This window comes from Cebus imitator, unplaced genomic scaffold (genome assembly GCF_001604975.1).
Source record: "Cebus imitator isolate Cc_AM_T3 unplaced genomic scaffold, Cebus_imitator-1.0 Scaffold134, whole genome shotgun sequence".
Lineage (NCBI taxonomy): Eukaryota > Metazoa > Chordata > Mammalia > Primates > Cebidae > Cebus > Cebus imitator.
The window spans coordinates 3,802,267-3,825,847 of NW_016107449.1; the positions used below are offsets into that span (position 1 = coordinate 3,802,267).

General features: G+C 42.3%; 1 protein-coding gene and 1 long non-coding RNA gene across 2 annotated transcripts in view; both read left to right on the forward strand.

Moving 5' to 3' along the window:
- The window catches only part of NKX2-2 (NK2 homeobox 2), a 33,892-nt gene extending 18,798 nt beyond the window's left edge, over positions 1-15,094 (forward strand). The window contains exons 4-5 of the mRNA XM_037743081.1: positions 14,753-14,850; positions 15,003-15,094. Coding sequence (XP_037599009.1) covers positions 14,753-14,850; positions 15,003-15,071 — 167 coding nt within the window. The 3' untranslated portion in view covers positions 15,072-15,094. The remainder of the gene's footprint in view (positions 1-14,752; positions 14,851-15,002) is intronic.
- On the forward strand, positions 2,570-4,839 carry LOC108313179. The gene is made up of 2 exons (XR_001828960.2): positions 2,570-4,002; positions 4,656-4,839. It is a non-coding gene; the product is annotated as an uncharacterized LOC108313179 (long non-coding RNA).
- Positions 15,095-23,581: the final 8,487 nt, after the last annotated feature.

The window sequence follows — 23,581 nt, forward strand, 5'->3', positions numbered from 1 at the left end:
TTTTTTTTTTTAAGAGGATCTCGCTCTGACATCCAGGCTGTAGTGCAGTGATGCTATCATAGCTCATTCAGCCTTGAACTCCTGGGCTCAAAAGAGCTTCCTGCCTCAGCCTTCCCGAGAGCTGGGACCACAGGCGTGCACCACCATGCCCAGCTATTTTTTACTTTTGTGTAGCAATGTGGTCTCACTATGTTTCCCAGGTTGGTCTCAAACTCCTGGCGTCAAGCTCTCACCTGGGCCTCCCACAGCATTGGGATTACAAATATGAACCACTGTGCCCAACCACAAGAATTATTAAGTATGTGCTTCCAGGTCTCTCCATGATTCTTTAACTCTGCAAGCTACAAAATAAAAGAATTGCCTCATCAGCCTCTGTAGAGGAATGTGAATTGTATGGAATGGGTATGAAATGAAGGATAGTGAGATGTAGAAGGTAAAACAAAAGGAATCAGCTTTTTGTGTCTGTGACGGAGCATCTGATACTTGATGGTCTGATCACAAGGCACCTCTCAGAAATCTCCAGTCCTTCCCACCCAGTGGGCAGCCAGCTGCTTGAGCAGAGAGAGCCGTGGCTGGAACTCCTGCTCTGTGACTGGGGAGGGGGCCGAGCTTGCGCAGGATGCAGCTGCTGCCCACAGCCTTGAGCGCTCCCTCTTCCCTTGTGCTGGCTTCCCACTGCCAGCATCTGCAAGTCTGCCTGGAGGCCGAGCACGAGGCTGCTGGGCCCCTTAGATGGGGCTAGTGCTGAGGAGTTCATGGTCTTCACCCAGTTTCAGGGGGAGGTTGCAGGATATACAGCCCAGCTTCCTGGCTCCAGGTGGAACAACCCTGAGACATTGGCCTGCGCCATTTCCCGCAGGCCCCCAGTGGGACTGAGCCCAAGTTGCCTTCAACCACAGTCTGCTCATTACCACTTCCTGTGTTGATTTTTTTTTCCTTTCACTTTCTCATTTTTCCATTTCCTTGTTGGTCCCAATTAATTACTTGCACATGAATCTTTGTCTCAGGGTCTACATCTGGGGGAGCCCAAAGGCATAAACACGTGGGCTCTTGCTCTGCCTTTATCCTAGACCTAACATTGGTCTCCAGAGGTCACTCAGGACTTAATGGCCCATCATTATTGGCCTCTTTCCCCATGTTTACACACCTTTCTGTGCTAAGTAGGGTTTTTGGGTGGCAAGGAGGCAGTTAGCACGGGGAACTATGTAGTGAGGGACATGGAGACTGAACAGCAGCCAGCCCGTCACTCTGTTTCCTCATGGCCAGGCCTGGGACACACAGCTGCCCTTGTGCAGGTCCAGAACCATGGCTCTTCTTCCGTCTGGAGCCATCCTCAAAGCCAGTGACTTTGTCTTTTCCCATCACAAAGGAGCTCCCAGAATGTGGTAGTCCCCCTTCCTAGAGGGAGAATGGGACTGGGTCGGGGAGGCACCGCTGGTTTGCAGAGACCCCATTGGTCAGGTTCGGTGTCCAAAACACTGGAGGGGCAAGTGGGTTCTTGAAAGTCCAGCCCACATGGTTACTTTTGACTTGGACACTCAAATCACAGGGACACATGACACAGGCACAGGGTGTAACAACTGTGTGCAGAAAGAGCCACTCTCATTCCTCAGAAGAGCCTGTGGAGGTGGAGTGGCTGAGCCATGTGCCCCAAGCTTCATGTTGAAGTCCTAACCCCTATGTTAAAATGTGACCATATTTAGAGTTAGGGCCTTTAAAGAGCTAAGTGGCTAAAATGAAGTCATGAGGTAGGCCCTACTTCAGTGTGACCGGTGTCCTTGTAAGAAAACAGGGTTCAGACACACAGAGGGGAGAGCATGTGAGGACATGGGGAGGAGACGCCACCTGCAAGCCAAGGAGAGAGACCTCAGAAGAAACCAGCCCTCCCAACACCTTGAACCTAGACTCCCAGCTTCCAGAACTGTAAGAAAATACATTTCTGTTGTTTAAGCCACCTGGTGTTAGAGTTCTATCTTGAATTTCTCTCTGCTTTAGACTTCTCTGTTTTGTTTTTTAGTCTAAACGCTACTGAAAAGTGCAGAGAAGATGGAGTGCAGGCCCCTAGAGACAGGATGGAATGAAACTTGCAGTACGTGTCTGCCTCCTGCTCGGCACGTGCTCTTGGTACCCGCTGGTCCGTCTCACTGCTGACTGGCATCCCGAAGAAGCGGGCAGATTGCACAGGGGCAGCTCTTTCCTCCAAAGCTGCAACATGGTGCATGAAATCCTCAGATTGGGGAACGCATCCAGGCACTTGAGCTCAAACATACAGTTCTGTTCTAAGACATCCCAGGTGAAAAAAATCCACAAAGGTGAGCTTTCCCCCTGGAGACCATGAGGATTTCCTCAGGAACAAGGAGAAATGTTGCAGCTGCCCGGGTTGCAGTTCCAGGTATGGAGGCTTCCGTGTTTTATGGTCAGGGTCGTGATGGAGCTGTTTCCGCTGTAGGCAGGAATCCACCATGCTGTTCTCCCTGCTGCCTGCTGGCACCTCTTCTTCAGTCTCACCACTCTGAAACAGCATGCTTGGAAGCACCGTGGGATGATCCGGACGTCCAGGATTGTGGACGATCCTGTTCTTCCTGTCTGTGAGGTGGACAGATTGGGAATGTCCAGGTCTAGCTTGAATTTCACATCCAGCCATTGGCTGCCACCATGGTCAGGGGCTCCTGCACATGGACGGCCATTTCCCCTCCCGGGAGCAGGCAGGTGGCCAGCAGCCCCAGAACACCCTGGACACCTGTTTCCATAGGCTTGGATGACATGGTGATGCTCTCTGTGCCTTTGAGGATGGCGCCCTATGTCTTTGTATAGTAAATCCCACCTTGTCCTCTCCAGTTGAAACAGCCATTTCCCAAATTCCAATCTGATGAAATCCTGTTCTTCCTTCCCTCGTGTTTCTCTAGGCCTCCTGTGGACTCCCAGGATGTGAAGTCGGCATTCCCTTGAGCCTCTTGGGAACATATAAGCACATTGCCCAAAGTCCACCTAACTCCAGGTGTATCCTGTAGAACTAGCATTCTAATTCCTAATTTTAAAGATCTCACAGGACACAGGGTGTGTGTAAAAAGCCTGCCGCAAACCAGAGTGCCTGATTTGAGTACTAATGAGATGGAGGAAAGAAGCTGTGAGTGCAGATGACGAATCCCTAAGTGAGTGGCCCCAGAGCCAAAGGTGTTTGTCACACAGAGAGAGTGACTACCCAGGGAAGGAGCTCAGACTCGGCTGGACAAGCCCTGCAGGGACAGCCGTGTCCCAGCCTGGCCAGGAGGGTTGGGCGCTCTGGGCGTGTGCCTCATGTCTGCTTGATTCTCCTCCGGCCGAGTTCCACACAGGTGAATTGTGCTCATTCTTGCCTCCCCAAGGCCTAGATCAGAGTTCCTCAAGCTTTGGGATACAAACAAATCACCTGGGATTTTCATAAAATGCAGATTCGTGTTCAGCAGCCCTGGCGTTCTGCATTTCTCACGAGCTCCACGGGCTGCTGACGCTGCTGGGGCACGACCACACTTTGGGTGGCAAGGGCTTGGCAAGCAATTCCAGGTGTCGCCTTAGAGATGGCCTGCTATCGCACTGTCAGTAGGTAGCTGCCACAGTGACGGCCACTCCAGAGCAAGGGGGCAGAACTTTTTGAAAAGGGTCCTTGAATCATTTGGGAAATAACCCATATGAGTAAAAAGTAATCAAAAAATATGTTGGATGTTAGAGCCAGAGGAACTATTAGCATCATTTTGTAAAGACTCCCTCCACGAGTTTTCCAGATGAGGAAACTAACAAAGCCGGTGGCCTGTGGCGGAAGAGCGAGACGCTGGCGAGGTCTCCCTGCTGCACTCCCGTGCACTTCCACAGTGATACCCTGCTGAGACGCACAGCAAATGTTGACCGTAACTGTCTTTAAATTAAGACCGTGACTGTCCCGAACGTTTATAAGGCGCAAACCGTGAGAAAAAGGCGTGTACCAGCAATCAGAAGATGCTTTTGTCCACGTGCAACCTTGGACAAGTTAGTTACATAACGGTGCTCCCTGAGCCTGTTTCCCCACTGGAACCAAAAAAAAAAAGAAAGAAAAAAGAAAAGGCTGTGCCTGCCCTTCCTAATTCAAAGGGCACGGCAGCCAGCGAGGTAGGTAGTTAATGTGCTGAACCACTTCAAAACAGTGGAGCTGAATTCACGGTGGGAACACCATCACACACACCTTTTCATTACAAGGATGTTGGTGGACTGAGGGAGGTGGAGAGAGGCCCGAGGTTGGGAGGCAAAAGTGTGGGCTGGGGGGCAGGGGAAGGAGGAAGCCAGAGAGACACGCCCAGGCTCGGCTCCGAAGTCAGCAGGTGAGCGAGGTAGAGAACTAGCAGCACACTCTCTGTGGCTATTTGCAGGGATGGAAATGTACTGCATCTGTGCTCTCCAATGTGGCAGCCACTAGCCACATGTGACTGGCAAGCACTGGATATGTAGCTAGTGTGATTGAGGAACTGATTTTGAATTTTTTTAATTGTTTGTTATTAATTTCCATTGAAATAGCCATGTGTCCGGTGGCTCCTATAGCAAAGATCTAGATCATTTGTTTGAAGCAGTAAAAGGAGAAGTGTGAATCCCCTCTTACCTCCTGTAACATGCTGATTAACATCACTGCAATTAATCACCATTCACAGCTCTTCAGCTGCTCTGTGGAACCTCAGCCCACTCTGAAATGAACAGCCACAGTGGCAGGGGTTACTGAATGGGCTGGGAATGGCAATGAAGATTCATCTCTTCACATGCTTTTTATGCCCTCAATCAAAAATGCCTCAGGCTGTGTAAAATTCCATAAATAATAAAGAGATTTTTTTAAATATGAGTCTTGATTGATTCCTTACTATATATCTGTCTGGAATTGGGGTGGGGGGAGGTAAAGAGGGGGCTGAAAGCACTCAGAAATGGCCATTACTGCTAGCTGGAGGGAAGAATGAAGACACCTTCCAGAGGTTCTTAACCCTTTGTGCCCCAGGGGCCCCTTTGCCAGGCTAAAGAATTCTATAGAACGCTTCTCAGAAGAATGAGTTTAGGTTATAAAGTAAATTAGATTAAGATAGAATTCTACCCCTTGGAAATGAGGGACTGCAGATTAAGGACTCTTACCCTAAGAAGAGTGATGGAGTCCCTTTGCTTAGGCACCCCTGCCCCTCCCCCACCAGCCGCCTTTTGTGCCAACCCTGGATGAGTTGAGGAGAGGACCAACCAGGACTTCTCCCTTTCTTGGAAGATGTGCCATGGAAGGCAGAGGACTGCTCTCTGTGTCAGAGTACCTGTGGTCGCCGTGGGCTATGACACGGTGAGACAGCAGAAGGAACAGTATTGGAGGAACAGTATTGGAGGTAGCATTCTGGTCTTAATGGACATGTAGGTTGGGTAAGGGGCTAAGAGATAGGCTGCAGTGTTTGCTCTTATGTTAACCCTTCCCCACTCCCATCTCACTCCTTTCTGTGAACATAATGGCATTTCATAAAATTTGGGATACTGTCAGCAACAGGAGAAAACAATCTAGCAAGGCAAATTGAAATACCACTCTTGATGCAAACACCCTTTTAAAGTTTACCACACTGATCCCGTGCAATTAGACAAAGGAATTATGAACACTGCTGTCCAACACCTTCCCCAGATGCCCTGGGTGAAATGAAAGAAGCTCTAGTGGAGACTTGGCTGGTCAGGCCGGAGAGGCTGCCTGTGCAGGGGCTGCTAAAACAATGACCGACCTGGGTTAATTAATCAAATGAGGAAGCGGATGAAAATCCCTGTTGCAGCTGTAAGCCAGAGGGTTCACATGCAGAGCCACACAGCACAAACAAGGCAATCCACACCTGTCTGAATACTTACTGTTAATGAGCATAAAGTCGGAAGATCATGTTCTGATTTGAGTTCAACTATGTGTCTGAAAAGTATGAGAAGACAATGCTAAAGATTGCTCTAATAAAAATACCAGAACAAAAAACTGGTAATGTTACATGTAACAGGAAGTCATCCATTCTTATATTATTTTTACTTTTTGTTTCTCCAACATTTATAATATATACATTTATGCCACAATATAACCTTCACGAATTCGGATAAGACTGGGCTTAAAGCAAATTTATTTCTTTAAACATTCTAATACCCCATCAATTTAAAAGGTTAATGACTGCTTAGTAATGGAATGAAGTTATTCATTCATGGTTGTGGCATATACTAAAAACATACTTTTGCATTTAATATCAACATTTTAGAGATCTCTGCTGAAAATTTCAGTGAAATCTGTTTCTGAAATGTATTATGGGCCATTTCCTCTTCATAAAAGTAACACAATATGCCATACCATTTTGTACACAATAAAGCTCTTAATAAGCATTAAAATTTGTGTCCTTTCTGAGGTAAATAAACAATTTAAATGCAGTGGGAATAACCACCAGGATTAAAAGCAGTCTCTGAGCAGTAGGATGAGGCGACTTAGACTCCTCATTTTGTGCCTCCTACATTGTTTGAATGTCTATTTCTACATCCAAAACTCCAACAATAATGAGGAACAAGAATAGCTAAACATGTATCTTTTCAAACAGTTAATCAGAAAAATAAAAGGCAGTGATTTGAGACATAAAATTCTGAAACTATTCCAGATGACTTTTTAATATGAACACAAATTCCTGCCTTTTGTATCAGACTTCAGAAAATAAAGGATATTACTAAGCAAAACCTACCCAACTTTTAAAAATTGGATTATTTGGCTGGGCACAGTGACTCACGCCTGTAATCCCAGCACTTTGGGAGGCCAAGGCGGGTGGATCACCTGAGGTCAGGAGTTTGAGACCAGCCTGGCCAACATGGTGAAACCCCGTATCTACTAAAAATACAAAATTTAGCCAGATGTGGTGGCTCATGCCTGTAATCCCAATTACCCAGGAGGCTGAGGCAGGAGAATTGCTTGAACCCTGGAGGCGGAGGTTGCAGTGAGCTGACATCACACCACTGCATTCCAGCCTGGGCAACAGACAGAGCAAGATTCCCAAAAAAAAAAAAAAAAAAAAAAGGATTATTTATTCTTAATAATTCCAAACTCACTAAAGACCACCCAATAATCGATTATACTCTTGAAAAATTGCAGTTTGCACTATTAAGATGAAATTTAAGGAGCCTGACCCTTTTTTCTTCTTTTACTGTGTACCATCATTTTCACCCTAAGATAAGGAAGTGGTCCCCAGCTTACTTAAAGCCAAACAGTGCCCCTTCTCGCTCGCCACCAGCTGCCCTCTTGGTCTTTCCTTATCCATTAGCAGCACAGCCTTATCTTCCAGCTCATAAGCTGACAAAATATTTCAAGGACATCTGCATTCATAGGACTGGTTAATTTCTTCTCCATCATTCCCCCAACAAGTCACGGCAAAGCATTGAGCACAGCACTGAGCTGCAAAGCACTGGGTACAGCACCTGTCTGTTGTGGGTTTTTCGTACAAATCATCTCCCTTATTATCTTCCTATTACTACCATTAAAATTATTTGAATGTGAAGTACTGGTTTAAAGTCCTGACCGGCCAGGCGCGGTGGGTCACATCTGTAAATCCCAGCACTTTAGGAGGCCAAGGCGGGTGGATCACTTGAGGTCAGAAGTTCAAGACAAGCCTAGCCAACATGGTGAAATCCCACCTCTACTAAAAATACAAAAAATTAGCCAGGCATGGTGGCACACACCTGTAATCTCAGCTACTCAGGAGGCTGAGGCACGAGAATCACTTGAACCTGGGAGGCAGAGGTTGCAGAGAGCCATGATCGCACCACTGCACTCCAGTCTGGGTGACAGATGGAGACTCCGTCTGAAAAATAAAATAAAGTCCCAGCTCTGCGATCAACTAACCTGAGTTTATGTTCTGAGGAATACTGGACTATATTAATGTGATTATCCACACAAAGCCTTTAGCATGGGTTCTGGTTAAGTAACCTCTCAATAATTATCAGCTAATCTTATTAATAACAGGCACCAGTGAGTCTTCTTTAGTTTTTTCCACCAATCTTGGCTGGTTCTACATATTATTTCAAAGAGCCTTTGTAAATGTGGTTTTATACGTTCTTGCTTTAAAACATGACATAGCGGTCACTACCATTCTCTTCTCTGGCTGAGGGCTTGCACCTGCCACCTATTTCTCCACTGCAGGCCTAGAACAGCCTTCTGACTTAGCCCAGAACATCTTTCCATCTACCCTAAACGAACTGCACCTCTTTCCTACCATGGTGCCCAATTTCTAGGTTTCCTTTCAATTAATGGAGGGGTTTAGTCCCATGCATCCATCCCATGCCTCAGCTTGGCTGGCGGTGACTCAAGGGCAGAATCCGAGTCCCAGTCCTAGCAGGCACTCAGTGTTCACTGTTGCTGATGAAATAAAATGAGGAAATGCTACAAAGCCCACAAAGCATGGTGGAAATGAAAGGTGTTAATTAAAATGTCACTTTTACATAAGTTATGAATCGTCACGGTCAGATAACTCTGAAGTGCATTCACAAGGAATCCAGGATCCTTCCAGGTGATCCGTCTTTCTTCCTGGCAGTTGTCACCTACTGAATCTTGAATGTGGAGCCTGTGAGAGCTCTGGTTTAATAAGGATCCAAGTAATAGGCTGTACTCAGCTCTCCTAAGAAAGTTAGCAGAGGAGAGAAGTGGCCTCTGAAAAGCCCCGGACCAATGCTGTGGAAAGCAAAGAGTTTCTCAAATAAAAATACACACCCGTACCAGTCTCCCCAATGTCAGTACCTTAGTGACTCTTAAAACTTCTTAATCAGGCTGTATGAGCCTTTGTTTATTTTTCTCTCTGGAGTTAAGGCAGCCTTATTTTTAATTTCTTTAAAAGATATATATTTCTTTTATTTTTTTTCTCACCTATAATGCCAAATTTGATAACAAAGACAGCGTTAACCAAAGAAAAACACCACTAGGTTTTCTACAATGCTTTTAAAAGTCAGGATTTAGGATCTGCTACGAAAAGATGTCAGCTGGACAAATATAAATTTCTTTTCCACATACTCATAATTACGTTTTATAATATGCTAGTGAATGTTTACTTTCATAATATCAATGGTACATTTTGTCAACAGGGCAAGCTTTGATTTTTTTATTTTTTATTTTTTTGGTATTTCAATTATTCCATTAAGATAGAAAGGATCTGTTTCGAATAGTTCTGTATCATAATTCCTTTTTACAAAAAGGCGAGTTTATGGCTTCCTATCTGCCAGGCCAATTAAACTTGCCAAAACAATTCTCTATATTTAGAGACTTCCTGCTGAAAAGGACACTTCTAAATTCTTTTTTCTTTAACTTCATATTTTGAAATTATTTTAGACTTATAGAAAACTGCAGAAATAGCTCAGAGGGTTTCCATCTACCCTTCACCCAGACTCCTCAAATATTAACGTATCGACATAGCCGTTGTGTGAGTGTCAAAACCAGGAGGCTAACTCTGGTGTGATCCTGCTGGCTGCAGACCTCACCTGGATTTCTCCGATTTCCCCACTGCTGCCCTTCTTCTGGCCAAGGACCAACTCCAGGACCCCACTTTCCATTCAGCTGTATCTCCTGATTTCCTCTCCAATCTGGGACAGTCACTCAGTCTTCCCTTATCTTTCATGACCCTGAAACTTGTAAAGAGCACTGGTCAGTTACCTTGTAAATGTCTTTCCATTTGGGTCTATCTGACGTTTACTCTGACTGAGAGTAAATTGCGCATTTTTTTTTTTTTTTATTTTGCAAGAACACCACAGAAGTGATACTGGGCTCCTCTCAGTACATGATATCGGGGTGTATGATGTTAATGTTGTATCACTGGTGATATTAACCTTGATCGGTTGAATACGATGCTATCCGCCTGGTTTCTCCACCCTGTGGTTACTATTTTTCCTCCTTGTAGTTAGCAAATATCTTAGGATGTGGTACTTAGATCATGAAAATAGCCTGTTCCTCTTCAAACTTTTACCTTCCGGTTTTAGCATCTATTGATGGATTTTGGCTGCAGTAATTATTAGTGTGGCATTGGCCTATTGGTAGTTTTGTATTCCCTTCCTTTGCAAGGACACTTTTGAATAGACCAGATGGTTTTCAAAACAGGGTTCATGTTCTTGAAGATTTCTTCTTAATGGTAACTTTCAAAGATGTTAAAAGCTACTCCAAGGTCAGCTCTGGGCATCTATTTACTTCCCCATACCCCAACAATTGTTCACAGCTGAAGTTTGGTCTTCATACTTAAAATGTGCTATCTGTGTCTCTATGGGTATTTTAGTGTTCATTACCTGGAATCTTCTTCCAAAGGATACAGCAACTTGTCCTTAAAACAAATAAGACCACACCAAAGGTGGCCACAGACCTCTGCTTTGTCCTGTTTCTAGGACGGCACTGACCATCCATGTTCAATTAGAGTACCTTCTTCTCTGATTGGTGTCCCGGAAGAAACATAGCCCAGGCGTGACAGGGCTGTTTACCCAAGAGATGGAAGACTGAGCAATCTTCCATCCTAAAGTATAAGAGGCTGTGAAAGCGTCAAGGCTGCCCAAGAACTATGAGTTATTCAAAATCCACAAGGAAAATAATAATGGCCCTGATTTTCATGAGAAGACATTTGGAAACAAGGGGATTAAGAAAAGCGTTGCTCAAAACAGGAGCTGCCCAACCCAGGTGAAATCTGAAGTCTTAATTCTGAAGCAATCCCCTTGCTGTCCAAGTTACCATAGCTGGCCAGGTGAGTTCTCAATACCAAGACAGGAAGTGCTGTGGATGCTGATTGAACTCCCAGTATCATAAAATGGGGCTTTGTTTTTACACCCTTTAGAATGAGGAGTACTAGGTCACAACAAGTCAATTTTAGATGATAACTGCTCATGACTCATTAAAAGAAAATGAATTTTAATAATCATAGTTCACAGTTGTTGAGTATTTACTATGTTCAGGTACTGTTGCAAGTGCTTTCTGTGTATTAACTCATTCAGTCCTGACAGTGTCTCTATGTGGTAGGTCCTACTTACTGCAACCATTTTATAGATGGGAAAACAGCATCGTGGAAAGGTTTAAGTCAAGCCCGATATTACACAGTAAGTAGCAGGCGTGGGATTCAGATCCATGCTGCCTAAAGCCCAAGCTAGTGTCTTCACCTTCTTCCTCTACTGGCCACAAAGTTAATGGCCCATTTAGTAGTATCAAATAAAAGGGAAATGCTATCTTTTGTAATGTGAAATGTCAGAGAGGATGTTTAGAAAAATCACCACCAGCCGCCATCTGTCAATCTATAGTCCAATCTTAGCTGTTGGATTACATCTCACAGATATCATACGTCGCTATTAGGGAGCAGGCAGCTCACCTGGGCCACAATGAAGGCAGGAAGCAAAGGTACCTCTCATACCTGAGTGCATACTTACCTGAAACCCAACTCCTGTTCCCTCCTTCCCCACCTGCCTTCCATCGGGGAAGGGAATGGGAATCAGAATGGATCCATATATCATCAGCACTCTATGTGCTAGGCAGCTCCAGAGAAAGCTAATCTCAGCTAACATAAGAACTCTTTTCTTCATTTCTTTTTTTTTTTTTTCTTTTTTCAAAGATGGGTCTCTCCATGTCTCCCAGACTACGGTTCAGCTGCTATTCGCAGGTGCAATCATAGCTCACTGAAGCCTGGAACTCCTGGGCTCAAGTGATTCTTCTGACCCTCAGTGTCTGGTATAGTTGGGACTATACGCGTGAGCCACCTGTCCACTCGTGATGATTCTTTCAGTGAAAGTAAGCCTCGAAGCAAAGAAGGGTTGTTTTAATATCATCTCTGGGTAATTCTAGAAAAAAAGTAAGTCAAAGTAATGCTACTAGAAGAAATAGGTTTTCTTTATGTCAGACTGGAGTCTTTGGAAGAAAGCGACTAGCCCCTGGCTGTGGCTAGTGTGTTTTTGAGAATGAATTCGAGCAGCTGCAGCATGGCTGTCAGGGAGTGAAAATGGAAAGGGCAGTGTCCACAGCACATCCCAGCCCATAGAACCACAGCTGGTGCTGCCTTCATTCTCGGAGCAACAGAATCCCGGGCAGGGAAGGGAGAGCAATTCCAACATCCAAATGAAGAAAAAGCCACTAGAGTTTGTAAGAAAGGGGAATTGAAATCCGAGACTCCTTTTCTTCTAGGAAGGAGGCAAGTGTCCTAAGGGAGATGGGGGATAAAAGGAAACATTTAAAAGTGTCAGAGGAGACTTAAAAGTGTCGGAGACTTAAAAGTGGGGAGAAGGAGGCACTCTGCCCTATTCTTAAAGGGTTCTATAGAACCGCCACCTACATTTCCACTCCTGTTTCTATCAAATTTTTTATTCCTCCCAGAATAGCAGCTCTCTGAGGTGTCAGGGGGAAAACAGTATTGAATTACATTAAAATGTAAATAAAATGTAAAATGTAAAATCTGCAGGACTTGGTCTCCTGCAGATCTTGGCATTTCAGAGGAGGATAGTGTCTATTTGGTTGGATTCCAGGCATGGTCGTAAGTGAAGACCATGTATGTGATGTACAGATGGTTATGGGCATAACACACCAACACAGAGAGACACCAGCTCTGTGCAAGGACCTTTCCTCAAGCTCCGGCTTCATGCCCCTGGTTGTTCCTGCTTTTCCTGAGCTTCCTTTCCTCTCTACTGCATTGATTCAGATCTCTTCCCTGTCTCTCATACACGCAGGGGCACCAGTAGCTTTTGGGTTGGGCTTTGGAGGCATGGAGGTACAGCAGCACAGAGACATTCTTTGTATGGTTGATTGGTTTTTAATTCAGGTGTTCTGGTTATACGCTGATGCTTAACAAATCATCTGACATTTCATGGCATAAGACACCATTCGACGCTGCACACAGATTTTGCAGGCCAGGAGTTCAGGCAGGGCATAGTAGAGACAGCTTCTCTTTGATTCTCAGTGTCTGGGTCCTCAGATAATCTAAGCTGGAAGCTACAGCCAGAGTGCTGGAGGAATCACCTCCAAGAGGGCTTCTTCATTCCCATGTGTGTCACTGAGCTGGAAAAGCTAAAAGTGGGCTCAGATCAGACTGTCATGGACTGTCAACCGGATGACTACATGTGCCTTTCCCAGTATGGTGGCCTCAGAGTAATTGAATGTCTTACCTGGGCATCTTATGGTTCCAAGAGCAAAGATTCCCCAAGGAAAAGATAGAAGTTTTATGACTTTTTATGACTTGGTCTTGATCACAATTTAACATTTCTTCCACACTCTATTGGTCAAAGCAATCCATCCAGATTTAAAGGGAGAAGATAGGTCCCACCTTGCTATGGTCTTAATATGTCCCCTGAAATTTATACGTTGGAACCTAAAATCCAACGAGACAGTATTAAGAAGCGGAGCTTTCAGAAGGTTAAGTCATGTGGGCAGAGCCCTTGTGGCTGAGATTATGACCCTTACAAAAGGGCTTGAGGAACGGACATGCACTCTTCCACTGCACAAGGACACCGCATTCATCCCATCGGGAAGATACAGCAACACGGCCCCACCTCGGAAGCAGAAACAGAGCCCTCACCACACACCAAACCTGCTGGTGCCCTGGTCTTAGGCTTCCCAGCCTCCCAAACTGTGAGAAATAATTTCTGTTCTTCATACATTACCTAGGCTCAGATATTTTTCTAATAGCAGCACAAACAGACTAAGACACAACTCTTGATGGAAGGAGGTTTAAAGAATTTGCATTTTAAAGCTGCCACAATCAGGTCCTTATTGAAACCAAAGACTGCCTCTGCCACATGTTTATTTCCCATGAAAATTTTCCAGGAAGCTATTTAAAATATTGCTCTGGCTACATTCAAGTGGTTCCTAAACTATAGGATGTATAAGAATCACTGAGGAGCTTGTGAAAAGTGCGCATGCCTAGGCTCCACCCCCACAGTTTCTGTCTTATGGGTCTACTTATCACCTGTAACATGTACCCAGATCAATCCGATGCTTCTCTTTATTGTTTGCTTTGCTTTTTGTACCCTTTCCCCTGCCCCTCTTAACTGATTTAGCAGTTATACAACCTGTTTCTATTCTTTTAGTGGAAACTGAAATTTTACCTTGCACATTTACTTCGATAAAGTGTTACACTAATATCTTAACATTTCTCCTTTAATACTTTAGAACATTACTCTGATCACCCATTTCTCAAATGAATTCCTGTTGATGTTTAATATTTTAGTGCTATACATTTTGGATTCCAGTCCTGCCACAGACCCTGCTGAGTGCCCTGCTATATCTCCCCAGTTGAGCCTGGAAGTCACAAGCAGCTTCAGTGGACAGTTCTTACACACATTGATAGTTGCCTGTGTCAAGCACCTGCATGTCTCTTCTGAGGGCTTTCACTGACTGCAGGAGCATATTCTGCAGGCCAGAAAAGCTGACACCAAAAGGCAATGCTTAGTCAATAAGAAACAGCAGATGGTAGATAAATGCCCCAACTTCCCCACTCTTTGGTGAGAAAATTCTGAAATGTTCAACACACAGATTTTTGGAGAATTCCCAGTGGGGTTGACCCCTGTTGTCGACAGCAAGCAGTCACCTGCTCACTGATGCACCTTCTCTTTTCTTCCTTTCTGTTATGGACCAAATGTTTGTGTATCTCTCTGAAATTTGTATGTTGAGATCCTAACTCCCAGTGTGATGCTATTAGCAAGTTGGGCCTTTGGGAGGTGATTAGGTGAATAGAATTAGTGTCCTTATAAAAAGACACAAGAACACTCTCCTTCTCTCTGCTCTCTGCCACATTAGGTACAACCAGAAGTCAGCTGTCTTCCATCCAGAAGTGGGCCCCCACCAGAATCTGGCCACGCTGGCCCTGTAATCTTAAACTTCCAGCTTTCAGAAAAGTGAGAAATAAATATGTGTTGTTTGTAAACTACCCAGTCTATGGTACTTTGTTACAACAGCCTAAATTTTAATATTTTTTGAATAATACTTCAGAACATTTAACTCTGATCACCACTTCTCAACTGAAACCCTATTTCGTTTACCATTTGAGTGTTACACATTTTGGATTCCAGTCCTACCACAGATGCTATTGAGTGACCTGCTGTATGTCCCCAGTTGAGCCTGGAAGTCACCAGCAGCTTCAGGGGACAGGTCTTACACATATTGCTGGCTTCCTGTCTCAAGACGAAGACACCTGACTCCCCTATTGATGCTTCCTGGCATCACTTCCCAAATAAAGGGTTTGTATCTAAATATTTGTCTTGGGGTGTGCTTGGGGAAGAACCTGAACTAAGGCCTCACAGATAGAACTTTGTATTTTATGTAGAACAAACTTTAGGCCGGGCCACGTGGCTAACCCCTATAATCCTAGCACTTTGGGAGGCCGAGGCGGGTGGATCACGAGGTCAAAAGATGGAGACCACCCTGGTCAACATGGTGAAACCCCATCTCTACTAAAAATACAAAAATTAGCTGGGCATGGTGGCACACACCTGGAGTCCCAGCTACTCGGGAAGCTGAGGCAGGAGAATTGCCTGAACCCAGGAGGTGGAGGTTGCGGTGAGCCGAGATCACGCCACTGCACTCCAGCCTGGGTAACAAGAGTGAAACTCCGGCTCAAAAAAAAAAAAAAAAAAAAACCCCATAAAAAAAAAAAAAAAAAAAAAGAACAAACTTTAGATATACCATGCTTACTAAATTCTTTGCTCATCTTTTCTTCTTCTATCTCCGACATTTCTTCTAGTTTCATTTTCCTTCTTAAAGAATATGCTTTGGTGGAAAGCTCTAAAGGGGCGATTCTGAACCACTCATCTGGCAGCAGGTCCCGTCCCTCCGTTGACCATCTATTCTGCAAGGAAGGCTTTTGTAGATTTCTTCCCTCGGTGCCTCCATGAGGAGCATAGGAGCAAGGACATCTTTGTGCAGAGTGTCCTGCCATACTTTGTAGCTACAAAACTGGCTAAAATCCAAAAGCTAACTTTGGATAAGCCCTCTTCAGAGATGTTTGTGAAGTCAGCAATTAAAACAGCAGGCCTGCAATCCTGAACCAATGGATACCTGATCCATGCTCTTATGGGCTCAATAATCTCAATCCTGCCTTCTTAAATTTATTTTAAAATAACCATGGATATAAACAAGTCTACGAGGGCTCAGTATCTGAAGAAAGCCAGGAAGAACTAAGCATTGATAACTGCATTGTAACTTGGTCAGATGCTCCAGCCTATGCATGTTCACTACAAGGCACCCTACTGGTCTTGAAAATCTGAAGTTCTCATTTCAATAGTTATTAACGTGGCTAAATGTTACCTTAATTAAGGGGAAAACAGAAGTTGCTTTTAGGGGTTTCTGCCATGCATTTTGGATACTACCACAGGTAATTTTGAGGTTTAATATAAATGTTCATATCAAATGAATATATAAATAATATTGTCAAGAACAGCTAATAGGAATACTTTTATAGCAAATCACAGAATGATAGACTCAAACATAAAACTCAGTAGTTTTATCTGCTCCAAAATGCCATTGATCATTATTCCTGTGTTTTCTCTGAAACCGATTATAAAAAGCAATGTCTAGCTACTCTTACATTTTCAACACTTTGAAGAAATGGAGATTAATTGATTTTATTTGTTTGACACACTACAATTTCCAAAGATCTCTTTAAGGTTTTATAAAATATTGTTCCAGTTTGGACATTTACATGGAATTGTTCTTTATCAAGGGTAGCTAACGACACAAAAATAATTATGAAATATGGAATTATTTCTGACACATGAAACCCCCAATGCTTTCTTGTAATGCATATTTCTTCTCAATTTAAATGTATATAAATATCAAAGCTATATGGTATTATTTATAAAGATAAATGGGCCGAAGTGTACATTGAGACTGGCAGCCATCTGTGGTACCACTGAAACCCTGACCCAGAAAAGTGGCCTCCTCTTTGTTTCTCCATTGAACCAATGTTGTGCACACGTGACACAGGCTAATCTTATAAAAGTAATGACATCATAGAAATTGCATTATAATTTTTAAATTAGTCCTCTATAGATAGGTACTAATATAATTTGTTTTAATAAAACATGCTGTAACCATGGTATACAACAAAAATACATTAGCGACTGAAATTAAGGCCATATGTACACTAACTTAATATAAGACTGGCTTTTATCCTGCTTCATAACTCGTATGGGGAACTCACCAAGAAAGAATTCAATACTGTGAAATATGCAACAAGAAGATTGGCCTTTACCCAGGCTGTGGTTCCTAAGCTCTGATTTTGAAGCACCAGTAGATTTGTATTTAAAAAAAAATTGGGCCTTCATTTCTGGCTTTTAATTTTGCCAGCTGAGGACACAAAATAAAAACAAACAAAACAAATAACTATCTTCTATAGCATCATTATGTGAAAGAAAATATATTTTAGCCCCTAAAATTAGGAAGAATATAATCTCAGAATAAAGGTTGTCATCTAAATTGAATAAATATGGCTTTATGAAAAAAATATGCTTTAGAAATGTTTTGATGACTGTCTGGTTTAGTTTTTTGTATGTGTGTTTATCTCATGTCCTTTCTTAAAGGATATTTTTGCTGGGTGTAGAATTCTAGGTTGGTACTTACTTTCTTTATTCTGGCTTCCATTGCTGATGTGAAATATGCTGTAACTCTGCCATTACTTTGTTGGTGATCTAACTTTTGGTCTTCTCTTGGTCTTCAGGATTCTGCAGTTCCACTATAACTTGTTTAAGTATGTTTTTCCTTTTATTTATCTCAGTATGTAAGAGTTTCATTTTCTATACCTGCAGATTAATATCTTTCATCAGTTTCAGAAAGTTCTTAGGCACAATTTCTTCAAATATTACCTCTCATTTGGGACTACAGGCATGTGCCTAGCCTAACGCCTAGCTAATTTTTGGGTTTTTTGTAGAAATGGGATTTTGCCATGTTGCCCAGGCTGCTCTCAAACTCCTGGGCTCAAGTAATCCACATACTTTGGCCTCCCAAAGTGCTGGGATTACAGAAGTGAGCCACCATGCCCAGTCAAATATTGTTTTTATAAACATTCTAGTTTATGTATCTTGTTGGACAGATGTACACATTTCAGTTGTATATATACCTAGGAGTGGAATTCCTGGATTTGCTTAGGTTTTAAAATATCACCTGATAGTTCCAACATCCCTGCAATATTTGAATCGGGTTTTGATGTTGCTTCTGTCTTTTCAAACTGTGTTTTTTGCCTTTTAGTATGTCTTGTAATTTTTCTTCATGGCTGGACATGATGTACTGGGTAAAAGAAACTGCTGTAATATGCCTTTAGTAATGTGGTGGTGAGGTCAAGGAGCGGAAGCATTCTATAATCCTACCATCAGTTCTCAGTCCTTTTTGTTTGTACCTCTAGGCTGTGAACTTCACACCTGCTTCTCAGCAGTTTTTGGTTTTATTTTGTTTTTTTTTTTATTTCTCCTCCCCAACTTAGTTGGGGTAAGCTAGCTAGAGTGGGCTGGAGGTGAGTCCTCCCTACTCCCTGCAGAAGCCTAGAGGCAGCTGGAGTTCGGTGTTTCCTTTCCCCATACCATTTAGGTTCGATAAAACCCCAGCAGGTTAGACTCTGGTTAAATAGTTTCTTCTATAGGCAAATACCATTAGGAAGAACAGAATGCTCTGGCATATTTCCAAGTGATCCTTTTGTTTTTGTTGTTCCCCTAATGGAAGCATGAAGGAATTTTTCCTTACTATTCACTGTGAGATCTTATAGAACTCCAGAAGGTAAAATTCGTAAGTGCGTTCAGCACACCCCGTGACAGGAACTTCCGAGCATTTGTTGACTCTCAGACTTGTCCACACTGAGCCTCCAGCAATTGTCAATTATTGTTCAGGTTTCCCACAGCACTGGTTCCATAGAGGTTGCTGCTCACGGGTTTCTGCTGTGGCTCTGATAAGTGGCGATGCTCTGTATTTGCCTATCAGTCCCTCCAGTTTGGGAGACAGTAGTTTGCCCTGTTACTCACTTCTCTTGCGGATCTAAGAAGAGTTGTTAAGTTTTTGATTTGTTCAGGCTTTTTTTTTTCTAGGTACTTATCTGTATACATGTTCATTACCCAAGTAGGTATTAGATTTAATCAATGTATGTTGAAACTGAGTGCCTCAGAAGTGTATTAATAATAATAAATACATTATACGTTCTCATAATTAGACCACATACGGCTCTACTTGTCTTTCTTTGCATATTTGTTTCATTATTCACTATTAATTCTCTTCTAAAGAAAAGACCTAGTTTAATACCTATATGGTAAATGATATTATAGTAGAAGTTAGAATTATTTGGGATTTTATTCTTAGGCTGTTGAGGCTTGTTCAGCTTTTTACTTGTTAGGACAAAGTAGAGACTTCCAAGTTTCTTACATTCTCAACAAGAAGAAGTCTAGAAGCAGCATACTATATAAACTGTATAGTGACTACAAGGTTGTTATCTTTATGCCAAATAAGTTATCACACCATAAACTTCAATAATATTTTACCGTAAAATAATACAGTAACAGGTCTATATTTGCTTTAATAGTATTGTTCTATGAATTAAGTACAATTTTGTAATTTACCTTTTTCCATCACCTAATAGATTGTAAATATTCTCCAAGTTTTTTGTTGTTGTTCTTGTTGTTGTTTTGAGATGGAGTCTCGCACTGTCTCCCGGGCTGGAGTACAGTGGCACGATCCTGGCTCACTGCAACCCCTGTCTCCCAGATTCAAGAGATTCTCCTTCCTCAGCCTCCCGAGTAGCTGGGATTACAGGCATCCGCCACCATGCTTAGATAATTTATTGTATTTTTAGTAAAGATGGGGTTTCACCGTGTTGGCCAGGCTGGTCTTGAACTCCTAACCTTGTGATTCACCTGCCTCTGCCTCCTAAAGTGCTGTAGTGCAGTGGTGAGATCATAGCTCACTACAGCCTCTGAATTCTGGGCTCAAGCAATCCTCCCACCTCAGCCTCCTGAATAGCTGGAATTACAGGTGCAAGCCACCATACCTGGCAAATTTCCCAAGTTTTCACACCAATGTTTTCTAATGGCTGCACCAAGTTTAATTCATTCTAACACTGGATGTTTAAGTTGCTTCCAATTTTGAGGCCAAGGTAAACCAAAGCTCTACTGCAGTTAACACAAGGCTCACTGGGGAGGAGAGGTGATCAGAATGAGGCCAAGTTCCCTGTGCATCTCCGGAGGACCCACCTCTTCAATGGTAGCTTCATTCAGAGAAGAAGATTCATTGCCCGAGATACCTGTCCTGAGAAACCCCTGTCAGGTTGTTGTTGTCAAATCCATCGCAAATTTTAATGCAACAGTTTTAAAAAGTTGTATTCTGAGAACTATTCTGTGTGTAACAAGCTCCATAGTCTACTAAAGACAGAGAATCTATTTCACATAGATAACACCTATCATATCACCAAGGTCCATGTCTTCTGACACAGCAGTTCTCTCAATTTTGGACACTCATTTAGCCGATATCATCACCCTTCTTCTAAATATGACACATGTGTGAGGTTGTTCTCAGTAGCACTGTTGTTAAAAGCAACCAGAGTGCCCACCAACATACACTAATTAGATAAATGCTGGCAGGTTCTTAAAATGCAATATCATATGGCTTTTAAAAAAAGAATGAGGCTGCCTTTGAACTAATGTGGAAAAATCTTCAAGATATATTATGAAGTACAAAAATGAAAGTTGAAGTACTCTAATATGCTACCTTACAAGATGTCTATTATACTTGTTTGCATTTACATAAAACATCCACATAAAACATTGATAACAGTGATTGCCTACGGGGAGCATTGAGAACGAGGTAGAAGGGGAAAATGTTCACTGACTATCCTTTTTGGTAAATTATTTCCTTTGCGATAAATGATATTTTCTATTTAAAAATAAAGTCCCCAATTTTTCAAATGAGGGTGTACTTTTTGCAAATAATTATTGCTACTGTGCGGTACTTGTGCAGTTTGTTACTGTACATTTGCTATATTCAAAACATAATCAGGGAGAAGAAAAATCATGAATTGTCACTCCATAACCAAAGCATATTAGAAGATAAAGGTATACACACAGCTGCATGTGCATACTGACACATACATCTTTAACTATCCCAGCTCCCTTGAGAAAATTAAAATGCTATTAGTTACCAGGACCCTGAATCATGGACTTACGGGGATGGAGGCATCCTGGTTACAACAAATTCTCCAGTACTTCCATAAAATCATTGACAAACCAAAAAAAATAAAAATAAGAAAAGACCATGAACCAAATATAAGTAAATTTAACACTAAGCATTTGTAAAATATGGGGGGAAGGATTAACTATGAAAATACCTACACTGAAAACTTTGATCCATACAGCAGATCCAGGTGGTGGTTGGCTGAAAGGACATAGCGGTGGAATAAACTGTCTTAGTCCATTTGTGCTGCTATAACAGAATACCTGAAACTTGGTAATTTAAAAACAATAGAAATTTATTTTCCCACAGTTCTGGAGACTGGGAATTCCAAGATCAAGACATCAGAATTTGGTGTCTGATGATGGCAGAAGGTAGATGAGTAAGACCGCAAGTTAGCTGAATGCTGCATGAAGCCTACTTTATAAGGGCCTTAATTCCATTAAGGAAGAAAAAGCCTTCATGGCCTAATTACCTTTAAAGGCCCAACCACCTAATACTATCACATTAGCAACATCTGAATTTTGAAGGGACACATTCCAACCATAGCAGTGTAACTCTTTGGAGGCTGTTCTGATAGGAAGCAAAGAAAACAAAGCTGTTCTTGTCCAAGGTGACAGGAGAGACAGATGACTCATCCACTCTGCTCAATACCATGCAGACGCAAACCAGAGGCCAAATGATAAAGAACGGACACCAGCAGGCAAAAACAACCACACCACAACTGCAGGTCCAGGGTGAGAATGAAGCACTTTCCTTCCTCAAAAGAAACTAAATAATTCATAATGACTATGCAACTAGATAAAGTAAAGGTGTTCAGAGGAAGCAGGAACATAACTGTTGATAGCTGGGCAAAGGGGAGGGTCTTTTTAGGCATTACACGAAAATCAGGAGTCCCCCACTAAAATTTCTGGTGTAAATTTCTCTTTGTAAGTTTGTCATGTTTTATGCTTTATTTCAAGGCCACGTTGTTGGGAACATACAGTTCCTGAATTTTATATCCTTGTTGTAGATTATAAATTTTATCATCATCCCTATCTATGTTTTCACTGTAATTCTTTGACATTATTGCTACATGAGCTTTCTTTTGGTCAATACTTGCATGGTAAGACTTTTTTCTTTTTCATCTTGATTTGTGTATTAGGATTGCTAAAATATTTGAACTGATATCTACCATCTTCTATTTTATGTTTACTATCCTTTTATGTTTACCTTTGCTTTTCTTCTTTTCTGTCTTCTGTTGTATTGCACACATTTTACATATTCCCTCTTTTGATTCTCTGCTCATCTGAAAGCTTGCTTTATTTATTTATTTATTTATTTATTTATTTATTTAGAGACAGAGTCTTACTCTATCGCCCAGGCTAGAGCACAGTGGTGCCATCTCAGCTTACTACAGCCTCCACCTTCCGGGTTCAAAGGAGTCTTATGCCTCAACCTCCTGAGTAGCTGGGATTACAGGCACACACTGCCACAGCTGGCAAATTTTTGTAGTTTTTTAGTAGAGACAGGGTTTCAATGTATTGGTCAGGCTGGTCTTGAACTCCTGTCCTCAAGTAATCTGACTGCCTTGGCCTCCCAAAGTGCTGGGATTACAGGCATGAGCCACCACAACCAGTTGAAAGCTTTATTCTTTTAATGGTAGCCCTTCAAATATTACCATTCACAATTACCTGTTCATTTTTAACACTTACTCAATATATCTCATTTCCTACAGACCACAATGACTTTAGCATATTTTATCCATTAAATACTACTCAACACTCTTTTCCTCACATGGTCATTGTTTAGAATTTGAGTTTTACGCTTCTTACACTCCAAAAGGGGTTTCTCTTTTTTTAGTTTTACAGTCAATAAAGTTAATTTTACCAATATACTTTACGCATTGACTATACATAATCACTTTTGTTTCTGATAGCCCATGATCTCCTGCGATTTTTTTTTTGAGACAGAGTCTCACTCTGTCGCCAAGGTTGGAGTGCAATGGCACCATCTTGGTACTGCAACCTCCCCCTCCTGGGTTCAAGCAATTCTTCTGCCTCAGCCTCCTGAGTAGCTCGGACTACAGCCATGTGCCACCATATCCGGTTAAATTTTATATTTTTAATAGAGACAGGGATTCACCATATTGGCCAGGCTGGTCTGGAACTCCTGACCACCTCTTGATCTGCCTGCTTCAGCCTCCCAAAGTGCTGGGATTACAGGTGTGAGCCACAGTGCCCAGCCAGTTTCTTTTTGTAAAATTTACTCAAGTATATCTTTTAAAAAATGCTATTTTAGAGAGAATCTGAAAATAATATTCGTATGACTAAAAGTTTTTTTATTTTGCCTTCATTCTTGAAAGATAGTAAACAGTTATTTTTCCCTCAACATATTGAAAATATTGCTCTATTGTCCTTGACATTTATTGTAGCAATGAGAACTCTGCTC